At 42.4% G+C, this 19,961-nt stretch overlaps 1 protein-coding gene across 6 annotated transcripts in view; it reads right to left on the bottom strand.

Annotated features, from left to right (window-relative positions):
* Positions 1-3,785: 3,785 nt before the first annotated feature.
* Positions 3,786-19,961, bottom strand: part of stau2 (staufen double-stranded RNA binding protein 2) — a 144,388-nt gene continuing 128,212 nt past the window's right edge. For 5 of the 6 annotated variants that reach the window (XM_029116281.2, XM_029116280.2, XM_029116279.2 and 2 more), the window contains 2 exons: positions 10,178-10,243; positions 3,786-4,568 (listed from right to left, as the gene is read on the bottom strand). In XM_029116281.2, coding sequence (XP_028972114.2) covers positions 4,533-4,568; positions 10,178-10,243 — 102 coding nt within the window. In that variant the 3' untranslated portion in view covers positions 3,786-4,532. The remainder of the gene's footprint in view (positions 4,569-10,177; positions 10,244-19,961) is intronic. The other variant, XM_029116282.2, reaches the window with a different exon arrangement.

Here is a 19,961-nt window from a genome sequence, read left to right on the forward strand (position 1 = left end):
TTTAGTTTGGTCCAACAAGCTGATGAGTTGATTCAGAGTTGACCTACACGAACGAACGTCGTCTTAGGGTCAACACTAACAGCTTTATGGAAGCTGTCATGGAAGGCTTTTGAGTAGAACATCAAAAGGAGATTTTCTTTTGTAGTTACACCTGGGTGTGGATTCTAACACACACCTGCGTGTAGGTTAGGCCATACAAATGTGGTTAACTGTTAAACGGCCATACTGGAAAGTGAGTCGAGCGAGCAGAAAAAGAAAAAATCACAGAGAAAAGAACCTCGCCCAGAGATTTTAGCCATTTTGGTGGAAGCAACATCGGGTCTCTGAACTGAAACAAGACCCACACAGAGGGCACAGTGAGTGTGATGGTTCTGGAAGGACAGCCAATGATGGTTCTGGAAGGACAGCCACAATGATCTAGTTGAAGTACCACCCCAGAGCCAACATACAGGCGCCAGGTATAGAATTGGACAGGTGCCGACAAAACACGTCCGAGATGAGATTCAGTCACGGTTTTCAGAGGCATATTACATTTGTTAAGCCTCACACGATCCCAATGTCCGTCTCCCGAACGACACCCTATACACTGTGTAGTGGACTACTGTCGACCACAGCTCATATGGCCCTGACCAAAAGTAGTGCACTAAACATGGTAAAGGGTGCCATTAGGGACAAAAAAAAGTCCCAAATCAAGGGAATTGTACTCATTGCCTTTCATTTACACAGGAGAGTCTTTGACCCTCACAGCAGATGTTCAGGGACCAGTCTGTCAATGGTTCACATCCTCAACATATGCCCCTTACACTTTCACGGTCTCCTGTGTAAATACATTACCATGGCAACAGGTGCAACAAGAAAACCAATGTACGTTTTAGAAGTTAAGAGGAGATACTTTTAGTGCTGGGATTAATAGAATATATATATATTTCAAATTACCTTGCTCGTGAATCATCACATTCCATTATCAATAACCCCATGTTTGTTTCTGGTAAAAATACATTAAAATGTTTTGTCTTTGACTCTTGAATCTGCCTATTTGCATTTATTTATTCTTCAGAGATCTGGAAAAGACAGAAGGCATGAACGCATACATGATCCCTCGAGTCACAAACCAGATCTTCCTAAAGGGAAAAGCCTGGAGAACATGTCGGGATTCATAATAGTTTTTTTATCTGGAGCTATAAGAATAATCTCATTATTTCTTCTTTTCAGATTTCTTCTGTCTTGAAAGTGGAACTGGGATTATGTGTAGAGGGATAATGCCAATGAACAGAGAATCAGAGTAATGTATAGTACTGTAAAAATGAACAGAGAATCAGAGTAATGTATTGTACTGTAAAAATGAATGGAGAGAATCAGAGTAATGTATAGTACTGTAAAAATGAACAGAGAATCAGAGTAATGTATTGTACTGTTAAAATTAACAGAATCAGAATAGTGTATAGTACTGTAAAAATGAATGGAGAGAATCAGAGTAATGTATAGTACTGTAAAAATGAATGGAGAGAATCAGAGTAATGTATAGTACTGTAAAAATGAACAGAGAATCAGAGTAATGTATTGTACTGTAAAAATGAACAGAATCAGAATAATGTATAGTACTGTAAAAATGAATGGAGAGAATCAGAGTAATGTATAGTACTGTAAAAATGAACAGAGAATCAGAGTAATGTATTGTACTGTTAAAATTAACAGAATCAGAGTAATATATAGTACTGTAAAAATGAACAGAGAATCAGAGTAATGTATAGTACTGTAAAAATGAACAGAGAATCAGAGTAATGTATTGTACTGTAAAAATGAACAGAATCAGAATAATGTATAGTACTGTAAAAATGAATGTAGAGAATCAGAGTAATGTATGGTGCTGTAAAAATTAACTGAGAATCAGAGTAGTGTATAGTACTGTAACAATTAGGCATCTGTTATTTTGTTTACACAGGGGCTGCTGTGTCTTTATGTCTTCACCTTTGTGTTTTTCGATTTGAGGGCTCAGTGTTATTCTACGAACAGGGTACCTTATGTTATGCACAGTTGTTTGTTTTTCCCATCTATCAAGATACAGAAACACTGAAGAAAAACACGGCAGACATTTGTCAACATAAACCGAGGTGATTTTACTGCATTTCAGTAACAGACACTGTTTGGTTACTATCACACACTGATTCTTTCACATCCACCATGTCTGTCAACCCAGACTCCAGGCAGACTTCCAAATTACCAGTGACTTTCCCCAACTGGTTGTATGATTACCGGATTTCTGGTTTAATCCTTCCTGATATCAGGGATCTTCAAGCCTGGACATTTTCGTCTGGGGAAAGTAACAGGAATTTGGCAAGCATCAATCTCAGTGATCGCTGAAGCTAACCAATGCCTGGATGGTTTCTCACTTGGGGTACACTTCAGAATGCAGAGATTAAAAGCACCCCGTTGATGCCTTGGAGGGGGCGTGTCCATAAAACACACACAGTGGGTGTAGATGGGATCGACAAATCTGTGTGTCTGTGTGTGTGCGTGGGGAAGATAGATGTCCACTAACAAAGAATCATTGGATTGGTTGAGTTCTACACATTAAAGCAAATGTTATCAACAACAGTGTTGTGTTAGTTCTAGAACCCTGTAGATGTATTCTAGAACACCTCTGTCCATTCTAGAATACTCCTCTACTATGTATTCTAGAACACCTCTGTCCATTCTAGAATACTCCTCTACTATGTATTCTAGAACACCTCTGTCCATTCTAGAATACTCCTCTACTATGTATTCTACAGAGGCAGGCAGCTCTATGGCAGCTAGCAGGCTTGGTACATTAGAACAGTGAAGGGAATGCAGACAATGATGTTGTTAAAAGGTCAATGGAACGAAAGAGGCTCTGACTTCGTCATTGGTGCACACCTACCATATCTGGTCAAACAAAATGTAAAGATTCACTTTTTGTAATAGGCCTGCTTCTACTGTGCAACTATATCAGCAGGTAGCATAACTAGCATACAGATATAGGTGGTGGTAGTCAAAGTTTTTACTGTAAGGCAGGCGACTGTTGACAAGTGTTGGGCTGAAATCTAACTTCGCCGGGGAGCAGTAATCAATTTCCCCACTCTTTTTACCCAATATGTTTCCATGGCATTTCTATTGGCCGTTGTCAAGTTCCATTGACCTAGTTACCATGTCACTTATGAATATTAAATGATCCTAAACATTATGGCTGCTGAACTGTCCTATACCTCTCTGGTGAGTGGACGCCATTCTGGAGATGCTACGTGTGTGGTGGGGTCAGGTGTTACTATAGCGATGTGATGTCTGTGCAGGGGTCCGGTCAGGGTCAAGTGTGTCTATATGAGGCCAGGCCAGGCAGACATGTAGGACAAAATTCCAGGAATGCAATTAATTCACTGGTTTTCCATAAATCCTGATCGGAAGATTCCCGTGGAATTTATTTGAACGTTTCTGAAGGTTTTTTTACCGTATGCTGGACAGGTCACATGATCGTTCAATCCCAATCGCGGTGAGTCAATTCATGAAGCTAATCGAAATTCCAAATCAATGGGAAAAAACACCTTTTAAAGCTTTTTGTGTTTTTGTTTAATCTTCATATCCCTTCCGGAATTGACCGTCATTAATTGGAGCTGATCCGGGCCTCAGTCCGACGGCCCTTTTAACGAGGCTGCAGCCAACAGCACACTGCCTGGCCTTAGTGTCTGTCCATTCAAAACAAACCCTTTTACTCTGTTACTCCATTTTGTTCTGCGTATGATTTCTGCAAGCATACAAATCCATAAAGAATAGTAGATGAACTCTGTTTTTAATGAATGTCAGCATAGAAGGTAAGCTGGATGACTACTGTATGAGAAGACAACTACTACATTATCACAGCACTGCCATTGGTTATGTATTAAATACAGTACTCAAGCATTGTTAGAAGAATAAAAATAAAACAGGAACATAACCCCCCTCCCTCCAAAAAATAATAAGCCAGACAAGTTTGTTTCCCCACTATAATGTTTCCTGTTTGACATGGCATGATGTACATACTGGGTTTTAACCATACCATAAAAACACACAATCCAATGGGAAGTGTCTACGTGTTTCTAATCACTCACTTTGGATAACTGATTGGAAACAGTACCATGCATTTTACCTTTATCATTCGCCGGGTTGATTTTGATATTGTTTCTAGGTCTTCACACATTTATTTTTCATAATTGTTTTCCTTATTTACTTCCTCGTAAATTATCAATAAATGTAATGTGTTAGGATAGTGTTGTCTTCACATAGAGACTTATATAGCTCATGATTTATTTTCTTCTGTATTTCTAGTTAGTCGGTCAAGTTTCCTCTTCATCTCTTGGTACACATCCACACACCCTATTGCATGTCGATTGCCAGGTTGTTGCCAGAATGCAGCGGCAGTCGTGGGGGATTGTGGGTAGGGGTCGTGGGGGATGGGTGATGGAGGGGCCAAGGGTCATCTTGACGACGGCCTGTTGTATCCATGCCAACCTGACAGGTGGGTGGTGCCTGAGTTAGTCGGTTTAGTGTCCGTCCTCTCTTCCACACATCTCGCTGCTCTGTGGGACCAAGGAGCAGAGGAAAGACTGTAAAACAACTGCAGCTCATTCAGACCAAGAGAACAGAGCACATCACTCAGTTACAGAATAGATTTCAAAGTGGTGCTTTTAGTTTATACATTTCTGAATGGTTTAGGACCCAAATATATTTCTGATATGTTTGCAGAATTTAAACCGACCAGGGCTCTTAGATCCATGAACACAGGTCAGCTCAGAGTCCAAACTAAACATGGAGAAGCTGCGTTTAGCACTTATGCTGTACACAACTGGAATAAACTACCAGAAGATCTTAGACGTGCCCCAAACATATCCATTTTTAAATCCAAGTTAAAAACACTTCTCTTCTCACGTGCCTATGACTGAGCACTTAAACTTAACCACACTGTTTAGCCTTATAGCTTCCTATGTTTTTATCCCATTTTTTATCTTTATATGTTTTCTTATTGTATTTTTTATTATTATGATGTATTTATTTGCTATGATGTTTTTATTTTAAGTATCTGTTTTTATGTTATTGTACTTTAATATATTTTTCTTTGTAAAGCACATCGATGTATGAATGTATGAATTGTGCTATATAAATCAACTTGCTTAACGCCAGGCCTTATCTTAGTCCTGTTCTCAACCCCACCACTAACCTTAGTCCTGTTCTCAACCCCACCACTAACCTTAGTCCTGTTCTCAACCCCACCACTAACCTTAGTCCTCTGTTCTCAACCCCAGCACTAACCTCAGTCCTGTCCTCAACCCCAGCACTAACCTCAGTCCTCTCTCCCCAAACCAGTGTTTTGTCAGGCCTCCTGGTAATCCTCAATTCTCTCTCTAATTAATGAATGCTTGGATACATCTCTTTATGGGCTAAGCCTAAATTCTAATACCTAGGGTTTAGGTTAAACATGTCAAGTTACCTGAATGTTGAATTCATGATCAACCAAAACCCTGTGCCGCAACTATACATGCTTTAGTCTCTAACTCTGTCGCTGTCTATTCGTCTGTATCTTTGTGTCCACACCCCCCCCCCCCTCCCGGCTGCTAGCTCGCTCACTGTCAGCCCCCCCCCCCCCCCATCTAACACTCCTTCCTCCACTGTGTGGCTCCAGCCTTCCTTTATCAGAAGGTAAATATTGTTTTGGATCTAACGGTCTCCACTACTGCTGACCTTTGAACTGGAGGTGGCGTTTGGGAATAAACCTATCATTCACCCTTCACTGCACCCCCCATACTGTTTCCCTCAGCACAAACGACACCCTATTACTTACCCAGGGCATTTGTTATCCACGAGCCCTTTACAGGGAAAAGTGTGCCAGGAAATAGTGTGCCATTTGGGATTCAGCCTGGCTGTAGGCCCCCTCTGAAGGGGTAAGGTTTAGGGGGAGACAGATCCCCTGGTTCGGGAGTTGTGCCAGAAAACAAGGCAGACTGCATCCCAAACCAAGCCCTGTTCCCTATTCATTACACTACTTTTGACCAGGGTCCATGTGCCAAATGGTGTCGTTTGGGATGCACCCTTAATGAGTGTCTCAAGACAAAGAGAGAGGGGCCTGGAGAGTGATTAAGTAATGATGTCGCTCAGGGTTTTGGGGGCCAAGTGTTCTAGATTTGGTCTATCAGTGATGATGTCGATGACGTAAAGCGGAGCGCTAAAAACAGGGTCAGTTTTTCCTCTCATTGTTTCCAGCTCTTTCTCACTCGTCTTTAGCGCCGAAGATGACAGCCGTTTGTAAGAAAACATATCCCTAACCATTTCCCAGGGCTACACCTACTATGAAAATACAATCATTTGGTAACTCCTTCAGCCCATTTCCTCCCTCTCCCTGCGTATCTTTCTATCTTTCCAAATCTCCCTCCCTCGATCTCTCTCACAGTCTCTCCACTCATATATTATTATTTCATTCTCCAGTGCTGCCTTCCTTGTTGTCATGGGAAGAGATAGCGGACAGGAAGGGTGGGATGGAGGTGGACATTAGGGCGGAAAGGACACAGATGGAGGTGGAGGGCGGCACTGGAGAACCAATGGAAGAGCTGCATCAGAGAGGTTGTGTGTGTGCGTGAATACATTCGTGTTATTGTGGCTGGTATATCTACATCGACACCCCCGAACAATCTCATACTTTGGCTCAAGTGAGAGCTTGTATTATTGTATATTTATATATTTATTAAGTAAGGCAGACAAAATGGCTAGCCAGCCAGTGCCAGATAATAGTGGAGTTTACAGACGAGTTTGCTGGAGTATTTTATGCACAACTAATAAAACAGATGCGACAAACTATCAATTGCTATTTCAAACTATCACAGTAGCAACAAAAAAAATCAGCTTAGTATCCGACCATACTAGCACACTGAATTATTAATATGCTGTGCAAGACAACTTTTACCCAAACATTTATTTTTGAGTATTTCTTGGTTATTTAAATTGCTTCATTCACATGCTTGGCGATTTAATCTGCTACGTCTAGTGAAGACGTCAAGTAGTTCCAGTTTACTCAGATTCAACCTTGGCATTGGCACGAGCAGAAGCGCCGGAATGTGCAGAAGCACACGCGCAGTGGGCTGTTACTATGGTAACAGCACGCCCTAAAAGGGTCAGCACGCCCTAAAAGGGTCAGCACGCCCTAAAAGGGTCAGCATGCCCTAAAAGGGGACAGTTCTCCGTAACATTTCGCTTTTACTCGGGTCACAAGATTCTGACGAAATGTAGATAACGCATTAATTACTTGTTAATTTGAATACATTTATTATTTAAAAATATTAGACTTTGTCATTTGGGTTCTACGGTGTACTAGGGGAAATCTTAGTGGTTGCTAGAAGAACCAAAGGGTTAGTTTAAGGCCCTGCCTGATAGCAATGGCCCAATGTACCCCCCCCCTCCATCTGGCTACAATATAAGGAACCTGTCGTAGGGCAACAGTTTATCGCTGTAAATACAAAATGCAATGAAGAAAATAACAAATCCACCCGACCCCAGTACGCCCGCTGTAAGAAACACTGATCTGTGTGTGTGTGTGACTGCGTGGGTGTGTGTGTGGCCATGTAGCGATGGCAGATAACCGCCATGCAAAGCACAAGCCATCCGGTGTCCGTGCTGGGAGAAATGTGGAGGAGTGGTGTGGGGGTTTCTATGTAAAGTTACGAATAATTAATCCTCCACAACCTACACAGGTGTAACACACACACACCTCCCTATATGACATTTAAAGGACACATTTGCTTTCCGTGTAAATGAAGTATTGATTTGTGTGGCTACATCATGTCTGTCTACCTCTGTTCTATACTCTGTTTCTCTCTTTTTCCGTCTCCATTTCTCCTTCTCTCTCTCTCCCTATCATCCCCTCTTACTCTGTCACTTTGGTTATCTCTCGCTCTCTCCTTCTTTCCCTCTGTCAAGTTTTCTTGGGAAACATTTGTTTGCTTTTTGTAAAGAAATGGAAAATTATAGTACTGATTGATTTCTAATTTGTTTAAAAGACCAAACCATAGGGAGTATGGAGGAGGGAGCAAAGCACTCAGAGTGGAGGACTGGGCATCAGCTACCGAACCAGGTCCTTCACGACCTCTGACAACTGGACTGAACGACACCTGAATATAACAGCCAAGAGAGCATCCTATTTGGTGAAGAGCGCTGCTTTTAATCCGAGCCTGAAGTCAGTGAACTGCACAGTGAAACAGAGCGCTATTGAGAGAGAGGGCTTGTTTGCATTACCGTCTATTTTCTGAGATCGAAAAATAATCAAGATGCTAGATGACACTGTTTCGACAGAGCCCCCCCCCCCGCAAGTGAGAAGACAATTGTGTTGGAACTGTATCCAGTTTCTGTGCAGTGCTCACAAACCTCACTGGATTTCCCTGTGACTGGCGGTCACAGTCCTGCGTGGTACGTCTTGAAGGCCAGCGTAAATTAAAACGCTATGGAAATAACAACTCAAGTCTAGATAAATCTACCTAGTGTTTTATTCTCTCAGTATGTGAGCTGGGGATGTGCACTGGACATGTCATTATCCAAATAGTGTGTGTTATTGTTCAAATAGTATTCGGTTAACCGAAATACATGTTTATATAAACTACCAATACCACTGGAGCGCTACCTACATAACGAGGAGTGGGTGTCGTTCTCATCTAACATTGGCTCAAGAGCCACACAAAACTCGGCCACAGAACTAGAAGACGGTATTTATCAACACAAAATGTAGTTTATTGGATTGAAGAGGCTAGAGAAGCACGTTAGCTAAGCTAGCCAGCTTTATGCTATTTGCTTAACTGACTGTTGTCTGCCCTCTCAACCGCCTTCAGATTCCACAGCCTGACTTAAAGTAATGTCCTGTGGCCAAATGTTATTTTCTATTCTTAGGTAACATTCATTCAGTAAATATAATCCATCTTCCCTTGAATTAGTTAACTTTACTCCACCCGCCTGCAGTACGCTATGAGGTATATTTTGCGTCATTCTGACTGACTGAGTCACCACACCACCACCGCTATGATTGACAACCTCTAACAACATCCCATAACAGCGGCTCATAAATGCAACAAAAGCCGGGGGGCAAAAATGAATGCACACACAAGTATTGAATATTAACTTCATTTCGGTTAATTGAATATTCAACCAACTGTGCCCATTCTTAATGTAAACCAGCCCAGCGATACGAGGCGCAGATCAGGTGTGAAGGTCATTCCAGGGAGGGCTGGTTAGCTTTCTGCAGTTGCGACTCTGTTCTACAGGACTGATGAACAGAGGTCAATGATTGGTCAGGTGTTCCCCTCTGAGGTAAATTATTGGCCAGGTGCTCCCCGCTGAGGTAAATGATTGGTCAGGTGCTCCCCTCTGAGGACAATGATTGGTCAGGTGCTCCCCTCTGAGGTAAATCAGTGGTCAGGTGCTCCCCTCTGAGGTCAATGATTGGTCAGTTGTTCCCCTCTGAGGTAAATGATTGGTCAGGTTCTCCCCTCTGAGGTAAATGATTGGTCAGGTGTTCCCCTCTGAGGTAAATGATTGGTCAGGTGCTCCCCTCTGAGGTAAATGATTGGTCAGGTGCTACCCTCTGAGGTAAATAATTGGTCAGGTGCTCCCCTCAGAGGTAAATTATTGGTCAGGTGCTCCCCTCTGAGGTCAATGATTGGTCAGGTGCTCCCCTCTGAGGTCAATGATTGGTCAGGTGCTCCCCTCTGAGGTCAATGATTGGTCAGGTGTTACTAGGCCGGATTACAAACAAACACCCAAAAGCAGGCAGACCCTGTGTCCTCCATGGAATGAAGTGGACATCGACACACTGTTTCTTGTTATATATAACTGAGTGTCATTGCTGGATGTCATATGGAAGCATTATGTCAGATAATTTAAGTGCTTATAATACACAATGTAGCACTATGATGCATTACACAAGTGCTTATAACACACAATGTAGCACTATGATGCATTACACAAGTGCTTATAACACACAATGTAGCACTATGCTGCATTATACAAATGCTTATAATACACAATTTCACACGGTGTCACGTTATGCAAGTGCTTGTAATACAAAATGTAACACTATGTCACATTTTACAAGTGCTTATAATACAAAATGTAGGATCCATGTGTCTATGCCATATTATTGAAGTGATTACAATACCTTGATGGGGCCATCCACTGTGTCCAAGCCTTGCTCTGACAGCTGTTTCAAGGCACTAAGAGCAGCCTGCGGAGGGACGAGAGGAAAAACAGATGGCCCGATGAGAGAGGGAGGGATGGATGGAGGGACAGAGAGAGGGAAGGAGAGAGGGAGGAAGGGAAGGAGAGACTGTCACCCTTCAGCTGCTTTTCAAATAACAGTTAGTCTGGGAAACCAACAGGAAACCCTCTGGTCCTTCTGTTGGGACTGACTCCAGCCCTCTGAATGGTTATCTGGACCTACTGGGCTAGTGTGTGTGTGTGTGTGTGTGTGATGTTTTTCTATGAGTGAGCGTGTGTGTGTGTGTGATTGATGGGTATTGTAGGTCTATAGCTGTTTACATTGTGTAAGTGGTGTGGAATGCAGACGGGACAGTGACTGACTGAGGAACACGCAGGCCGCCAAACACAGAGTGGAAATGTTAACTCAATAACGCTAGGTAAACACAGAGGAGGGGAGACACACACACACAAAGACACACAGAAACATACACACACACACACATTGCAGAAAGAAAAAAAAAAACAATCACTCACAAAAAACTATAGTAGGGGTTTTACATCCTATATCAGTGGTTCAATATAATATAGTGGTTCTATATAATATAGTAGGGGTTTTACATCCTATATCAGTGGTTCAATATAATATAGTGGTTCTATATAATATAGTAGGGGTTTTACATCCTATATCAGTGGTTCAAAATAATATAGTGGTTCTATATAATATCGTAGGGGTTCTACATCCTATATCAGCGGTTCAATATAATATAGTGGTTCTATATAATATAGTAGGGGTTCTATATCCTATAGCAAGGGTTCAATATAATATAGTGGTTCTATATAATATAGTATCGGTTCTACATCCTATATCAGCGGTTCAATATAATATAGTGGTTCTATATAATATAGTAGGGGTTCTACATCCTATATCAGCGGTTCAATATAATATAGTTGTTGTACATAATATAGTAGGGGTTCTATATCCTATAGCAAGGGTTCAATATAATATAGTGGTTATATATAATGTTCTAGGGGTTCTACATCCTATATCTGCGGTTCTATATAATATAGTGGTTCCATATAATGTAGTAGGGGTTCAACATCCTATATCTGTGGTACTATATCATATAGTAGTTCTATATAATGTAGTAGGGGTTCCACATCTAGTAAAAAGGGTTTGATCTAAAGTATGACACTATACAGGAAATGGGGTGGCAGGGAAAAATGAGCAGCTAACAGACAGAACTCATTACATGAAAGATGGCAGATCTTTGTAAAATAAAGGTGCTTCTCAGGGCTAACTGTTCACCCAATCAAACAAGCCTGGTGAAAGGATTTCTGTTCAGTCACTTTGTGGCAAATGTGTTTCTAAAAAGCTGCTCAGTTCAACTTAATGATTATTATGTCCTGGGATTATATGTAGACAGATGTATTATGCATTTTCATCAGATTCTTTGTGGAATTTTCTGTTATTTTACTACATCATGGGAAGGCAACTGTAAATAAATGCCAGCTAACGTGTTATTGTGTAATGTATTTTATTTAAACAAAAGATATAAAATCTTAAATAATTTATTTGTTAATTTCAACATGCCAGGTTATTGACTCTGCCCCCGCTGAAACGTTATGAACAGTAATTGATTTAAAGGGGGGAGGTATTGACAGATAGACACTGCTTGACATCATGACTCATCAGTACAAATCTAAAAATACAGTTTCACAACAGTTACATGTATTGCGCCTCACAGTGGGAGGCTTTCTATAAACACAAACACAGAGTTAAGGGACAGCTGTGTAGACAAAACCATTATGAACGCAAGGCCTGCAGCAGGAAGGTTGGCGGTTCAAATCCCAATTGTCATCTTAACCCGGCTAAAGTGTACTGATGTCATCTTAACCTGGCTGAAGTGTACTGATGTCATCTTAACCTGGCTAAAGTGTACTGATGTCATCTTAACTAGGCTGTTGATCTCTGTTTTTTACTACAATGTTTTTTACTACCATGAAGGAGATGACCGACCTCCCCGCTTCTCTTCCTTGGGGTGGAAAGAGTCTGTGGGAGTATGAATCATCAGATGACACTGCTCCAACTAATCCTTGTCAGGAATGGCGTTTAAGAGAGGGAGAACAGAAGGTTGTGAGAGAATCCCCAGACTGGCTGAGAGTTTTCCAACCCCCCCTTCTTCATATCACTCTTCCAGTCTTTTCTACTACCAAATGAACACAACGTAAACATACTCAAATCATTGATATGTTCATCAATTCATAATAATAAATACTTAGATATTCTACATTACAGAAGTAAAAAGTGATGTTATACTTGTGGCACATGGTCTCAATGTGGCTATCAGCATTTAAGAACTACATCCCTGTTTCCAAAAAGGTTGGGAAGCTGGGTAAAATGCAAACAAAAACAGAATGCAATGATGTGCAAATCAATTATCCCTATTTAATTGTATTTAACTGAAAACAGTACAAAGAGAAAATATCAAATGTTGAACCAGAAATTGTTTTATTTTGTTGAAAAATACATGCCCATTTTGAATTTGATGCCAGCACCACTTTTCAAAATAAAGTTGGGACAGGGGCATGTTCACCACTGTGTTGCATCACCTCTTCTTTTACCAATACTCTGTAAGGGTTTGGGAACTGAGGAGACCAACTGCTTTAGTTCTGAAAATGAATTGTATTCCCATTCATGCTTGATATTGGATTTCAGCTGCTCAAGTATTCAGGGTCTCCTTTGTCGTATTTTTTCGTTTCATAATGAGCCAAAAAGAGTAACAGGTCTTGACTGCAGGCAGGCCAGTTTAATCTGGAGGACGCGACATCCATGGTTGCTAAAATAATTTCAAATTTTAATTCAACAGTCCATCTTAAATGAGCTCAAGCCCAGGGAAGGCGGCGGCAGTTCTGGATCTTTTTTATTCACAGTTTCTTCTTTGCATGAGTTTTAACTTGCATTTGTGGATGCAGTGACACACTGTTTTCACAGACAATGGTTTAGGAAATGTTCCTGAGCCCATCCAGTGATGTCCACTACAGAATTGTGTCTGTTTTTAATTCAGTGCCGAAGATCACGGCCATCCAGTATTGGTCATCTCCCTTGTCCCTTGCATACAAAGATTTCTCTCATGATATTATGGACTGTAGATGATGAGATCCCTAAATGCTTTGCAATTTTTCATTGAGAAATGTTATTCATAAATTGTTGCACTATTTGTCTTTCACAGAGTGGTGAACCCCTCCCCATCCTCACTTCTGACAGGCCCATCCTCTCTAGAATGATCTTTCAATACCCAATCATGTTACTGGCCTGTTGCCAATTGACCTAATTAGTTGTGTGATGTTCCACCAGGTTTAGTTTTTTAGCATTACACTTTTACCATCTTTTCCCATCTTCCGTTGCCTCTGTCCGAACGTTTTAAATGTGTTGCCGGCGTCAAACTAAAAGTGGGCCTATATTATTCAAGAAACAATACACATATTTTCATGTAACTGCTCCACATCACTTACACCTCGTGCTCCGTTTAAGGTAGAAATTCGTCTTCTATTCTTGCTATTTGTGAGATGGATGGATCAGGTGTGTGGGGCTGTACAGTGGGGTGAACAAGTATTTGATACACTGCTGATTTTGCAGGTTTTCCTACTTACAAAGCATGTAGAGGTATGTCATTTTTATCATACATACTCTTCAACTGTGAGATCCAGAAAATCACATTAATTATTTAAAAATCATACAATTTGCATTTTATTGCATGACATAAGTATTTGATCACCTACCAACCAGTAAGAATTCCGGCTCTCACAGACCTGTTAGGCTAGGAAAAACTCCCTAAGAAGGCCAGATTTTAGGAAGAAACCTAGAGAGGACCCAGGCTCAGAGGGGTGACCAGTCCTCTTCTGGCTGTGCTGGTTGAGATATTCAGATTCCAATTGGAATAATTAATAAATGCATATGGGCTAAATCCAGAGTGCATTTCAATTTAAACTAGAAGTATGACCAGATGGACAGGGACAGCAACGGGCCCCCCAAACCAGGTACTCCGCAGGTGTGGACCAAGACCTCATGTCCTCCTAAAGTTTAAAACGGGAGGAGACTGGGAAAATTCAGAAAATGCATTCCAAGAATGATTTATAGTGGAGAAGGAGAACTTAGTGGGGAAGGAGAACTGACCCAATCCCCCAGCACAACAGTATAGCAGCGTAAGACCTTGGGACTGAGATGGGGGAGTCCGGCGACACTGTGGCCCTACCCGGGGGAGGCCCCAGACAGGGCCCAACAGGCAGGAAATCAATCCACCCACATTGCCAGGCATCAACCAAAGGGACACCCACCAACCGCAACCCCCCTGAATGAGAGCCGAGTATTGCCAGCAACATACAGCCCAATTGCACAAGTGCACAACAGAGAGACAACAACAAGCCAGTGACTCTTCCCCCGTAAGGCATTGGAGGGAGGGCATCCCAGTGGCGATGAGAGCCCACCTGGCAAGACAGCAAGAGTGGACAGTATCAAGCCTTCTGGTCACCTTCACGCCCCTGGGCCAGGCTACACCTAATTATAAACCGTGCTGTAGAGATGAGTTTTTAATAGACACTTATTGCACTGGGTTTGCATTTCTAACCTCAATTGGCAGATCATTCCACAGTAGGGGAGGTCTATGAGAAGAGGCCCTGCCGCCAGCTGTTTGTTTAGAAGTTCTACGTACAATTAAAAGGCCTGCATCTTGTGATCTAAGGTTACGTGTAGGTATGTATGGCTGGATCATTTCAGCAAGGTAAGTAGGAGCAAGTCCATGTATTGATTTATAGGTTAACAGTAAAACTTTAAACTCAACCCTAACCCTAACAGGCAGACAGTGTAAAGAGGCTAGAACAGGAGTAATGTGTTCAAAACATTTTTGTTCTAGTTAGGATTCTTCCTAACTTAAACCCCTTGAATTAAAGTAGAAAGTCTGCACATCAACTGCATCTCAGTTGATCTCATTTCAAATCCTTTGTGGTGGCATACACAGCCCAAATTATGTAAATTGTCCAAATATTTCCAGACCAAACTGTGTGTGTGTGTGTATATATACAGGTCTGTAATTCTTATCATAGGTACACTTCAACTGTGATAGAGGGAATCTAAAACAAAAATCCAGAAAATCACATTGTATGATTTTTAAACAATTAATACCAACCAGTAAGAATTCCGACTCTCACGGACCTGTTAGTTTTTCTTTAAGAAGCCCTCCTGTTCTCCACTCATTACCTGTATTAACTGCACCTGTTTGAACTCGTTACCTGTATAAAAGACACCTGCCCACACAATCAAACAACTCTCCACAATGGCCAAGACCAGAGAGCTGTGTAAGGACATCAGGGATACAATTGTAGACCTGCACAAGGCTGGGATGGGCAATAGGACAATAGGCAAGCAGCTTGGTGAGAAGGCAACAAATGTTGCCGCAATTATTAGAAAATGGAAGAAGTTCAAGATGAACTTGGTCTGGGGCTCCATGCAAGATCTCACCTCGTGGGGCATCAATGATCATGAGGAAGGTGAGGGATCAGCCCAGAACTACACGGCAGGACCTGGTCAATGACCTGAAGAGAGCTGGGACCACAGTCTCAAAGAAAACCATAAATAACACACTACGCTGTCATGGATTAAAATCCTGCAGCGCACGCAAGGTCCCCCTGCTCAAGCCAGCGCATGTCCAGGCCCGTCTGAAGTTTGCCAATGACCATCTGGATGATCCAGAGGAGGAATGGGAGAAGGTCATGTGGTCTGATGAGACAATAATAGAGCTTTTTGGTCTAAACTCCACTCGCTGTGTTTGGAGGAAGAAGAAGGATGAGTACAACCCCAAGAACACCATCCCAACCTTGAAGCATGGAGGTGGAAACATCATTCTTTGGGGATGCTTTTCTACTAAGGGGACAGAACGACTGCACCGTTTTGAGGGGAGGATGGATGGGGCCATGTATCGCGAGATCTTCAACCTCTTTCCCTCAATAAGAGCATTGAAGATGACAACGACCCAAACCACACAGCCAGGGATACTAAGGAGTGGCTCCGTAAGAAGCATCTCAAGGTCCTGCAGAGGCCTAGCCAGTCTCCAGACCTGAACCCAACAGAAAATCTTTGGAGGGAGCTGAAAGTCCGTATTGCCCAGTGACAGCCCTGAAACCTGAAGGATCTGGAGATCTCAATTGAAGAGTGGGCCAAAATCCCTGCTGCAGTGTGTGCAAACCTGGTCAAGAACTACAGGAAACGTATGATCTCTGTAATTGCAAACAAAGGTTTCTGTACCAAATATTAAGTTCTGCTTTTCTGATGTATCAAATACTTATGTCATGCAATAAAATGCAAATTCATTACTTAAAAATCATTCAATGTGATTTCCTGGATTTTTGTTTGAGATTCCGTCACTCACAGTTGAAGAGTACCTATGATAAAAATGACAGACTTCTACATGCTTTGTAAGTGGGAAAACCTGCAAAATCGGCAGTGTATCAAATACTTGTTCTCCCCACTGTAGTTTGTCTGTGTGCATCTGTATGTGGGGTGTGTATATATGTGTATCTGTATGTGGGGTGTGTATATATGTGTATCTGTATGTGGGGTGTGTATATATGTGTATCTGTATGTGGGGTGTGTATATATGTGTATCTGTGTGTGGGGTGTGTATATATGTGTATCTGTATGTGGGGTGTGTATATATGTGTATCTGTGTGTGGGGTGTGTATATATGTGTATCTGTGTGTGGGGTGTGTATATATGTGCATCGGTGTGTGGGGTGTGTATATATGTGTATCTGTATTTGGGGTGTGTATCTGTGTGTGGTGTACATGTGTGTGGTGTATATGTGTGAATCTGTGTGTGGTGTATAATTGTGAATCTGTGTGTGGGGTGTGTATCTGTGTGTATCTGTGTGTGGTGTATATGTGTGTATCTGTGTGTGGTGTACATGTGTGTGGTGTATATGTGTGAATCTGTGTGTGGTGTATAATTGTGAATCTGTGTGTGGGGTGTGTATCTGTGTGTGGGGTGCGTATCCGTGTATCTGTGTGTGGGGGATGTGTGTGTGTGGTTGGGGCTTAAAGAAAATATGTTATCACAAACAGAAATCTATTGGAAATGTCTGTCTCCATGTACCAGGGAACAGCCTGTTCTGATGAAGAATACAGACCCACTGGGACGGAGCATTTGTCTGAATCTCTCATAACAACTGTCAACTATTACCAGAAAAGGAAGTTTAGTACTAAACCCATCCACACTGGGGAAAAAACTCATCCACAAAAGACTAAAGTGGGATTCACAGCCTAATGAATGCAGAACAGGTGCATGGTTTGCTAAAAAAAAAAGAGTAAAACAACAAATGTTTCCAATAGTTCCACATAAATACTGGAGATACTGTTTAAAAGTGTTTATTTAAAGACCTTAAGAAACACGTTCTCACACACACAAAACATAATCATCATAATTTTTAGACTAAACGCCACAGGACAAGATATACAGTCTAACCTTTGGCAAATGTTACCAAATCTCCGCATAACATATTTCTTGGGCTGTGTGGTTTCACAGGAAAAGGTCTTGGACGTGCATATTTCACATCAACATAAATATATCTAGCACTTGGTGACATTCACTATGTGTCCTAATGACCACACAAGTTATCTATTTACAGCAATCATGAAAATATGCTATTGGGCTTTTGATTTATATTGGACCACCATGAAGAACTCCACAGATTGAATATTGAGAAGATGTGTAGCTTTGTGACACTCAGGGTTGAGGGCTCAGCTGTTGGTTTGGCTGAATCAATCAAATTCCTAGAGAACATCATCTTTGACATTCTTAAGTAGGGGGACAACATCCCACAGATCACAAAAAAAAGCATACCAGCTGATGGACTGCTTGCTAGAGCTGCAAGGAAGTTGTGCAATCAAGCCCACGGACCAGCTTTACAGACACTGTCTGGGAATGCCTGCGGTAACACACTGTGTGAAGGAAGGAGGAGGGAAAGTGGAGGACAGATGAGGACAGGCACAGGGCAGGGGGAAGACGGGTGTGGGGGAGGGCGAGGGCAGGGGGAGGACAGGTGGAGGACAGGTGGGGGACAGGTGGAGCGTAGAGGGAGGACAGGTGGGGGACAGGTGGAGGACAGGTGGGGGACAGGTGGGTGGCAGGTGGAGTACAGGTGGGGGACAGGTGGGTGGCATAGAGGAACCCCACATCCATCCAATCAGAGGGTGATCTCACATAGAGGAACCACACATCCATCCAATCAGAGGGTGATCTCACATAGAGGAACCACACATCCATCCAATCAGAGTGATCTCACATAGAGAAACCACACATCCATCCAATCAGAGTGATCTCACATAGAGGAACCACACATCCATCCAATCAGAGTGCTGTCACATGGAGGAACCACACATCCATCCAATCAGAGTGATCTCACATAGAGGAACCACACATCCATCCAATCAGAGTGATCTCACATAGAGGAACCACACATCCATCCAATCAGAATGCTGTCACATGGAGGAACTAGGACAGGATGTAATGTGGTAACACCTAACTTCACCCTATCCATCAGTAAAACCCTTGCCTACCCTTAAACTTTTCTAACACCAAAAGGTTTTATGTGTATTTATTCTCAAAATGAATTAATTGCAACCAAAGCAATGAACAAAGAGGGCTATTGTTTCACTGTTGCCTCCTCCACATGAAATCACAGCTTTTCATTCGTTTTAGAGTCTCTAAATCGTAGCTTTTCGTCTGACTTGACCCGGCTATTTTCAATGCGAATGTCAAGTTCAGATTCATTTGCTTGTTTTGTCACTTGAGATACTGTCGCGCCAAAATGTAAGGGGTGGGGTTAAAGCCCAAAGGGCACTAGAACAGTGTGTCAAACTGACTACTGGTTGGTGCTGTTTATCGTTATCAAATAGTAGAGTGTATTTTAGTATTGTGCCTGAAGAAATACCCAGAATCCTCCTTGTCTCGTGGTCCTCGGACAAATACATGAGTGTCCTTGCTCCAACCCCTCCACACAAACTGTTCCTCAGTGACCATATAATCTTTCTAGTTAGATAAGAGAGCCATGTCTGGAGGAGGTCTGTCTGTCTCAATGTGTGTATATATCTGTCTGTGTCTCACAGTGTATATATTTGTCTGTAAGTGAGTGTGTGTGTGTGTGTGTGTGTGTGTACGTCATGAAAGACAGGAAGGAGAGGAAAAGAGAGACAGAGTCTAACACCCCCTCCAGTCTCTGAGGAGTGCTTACTGAGAACCATCACCCCCACCCGCCCCTGAGAGACTGTCTCCCACCCGCTTCAGATAACAAACCAGCTTTCATCACTGGTCGGGCCCATCCAGCCCTCCACACCTTCACCACGCACGCACTCACACACACACACACACACACACACATACATACGCGATACTTCACACATTCATTCATAAATGCATTCATCTCCCAGTGTGTCGCTCCCCAGTTCAAAGCCTGGACAGACAGACAGATATACACAGACTACACAAACAGGAGAGGAATGTGTCACGGGCCACTGATACACCATGCATGCACGCAGACTGACATGCGCCCCAAATGCAACCTTCGCCTCCACTACCCCCAGAGTAGTGCACTACTTCGGACCAGTGCTGTAGGAGACAGACCCATTGGGGCCGCTGGGTCACTTATCCCGGCCTGAACCGATCCAACACTCCCTGATTGACTTCCCTTCAGCTG

The sequence above is a fragment of the Esox lucius genome, chromosome 21 (genome assembly GCF_011004845.1).
Source record: "Esox lucius isolate fEsoLuc1 chromosome 21, fEsoLuc1.pri, whole genome shotgun sequence".
Classification (NCBI taxonomy): Eukaryota; Metazoa; Chordata; class Actinopteri; order Esociformes; family Esocidae; genus Esox; species Esox lucius.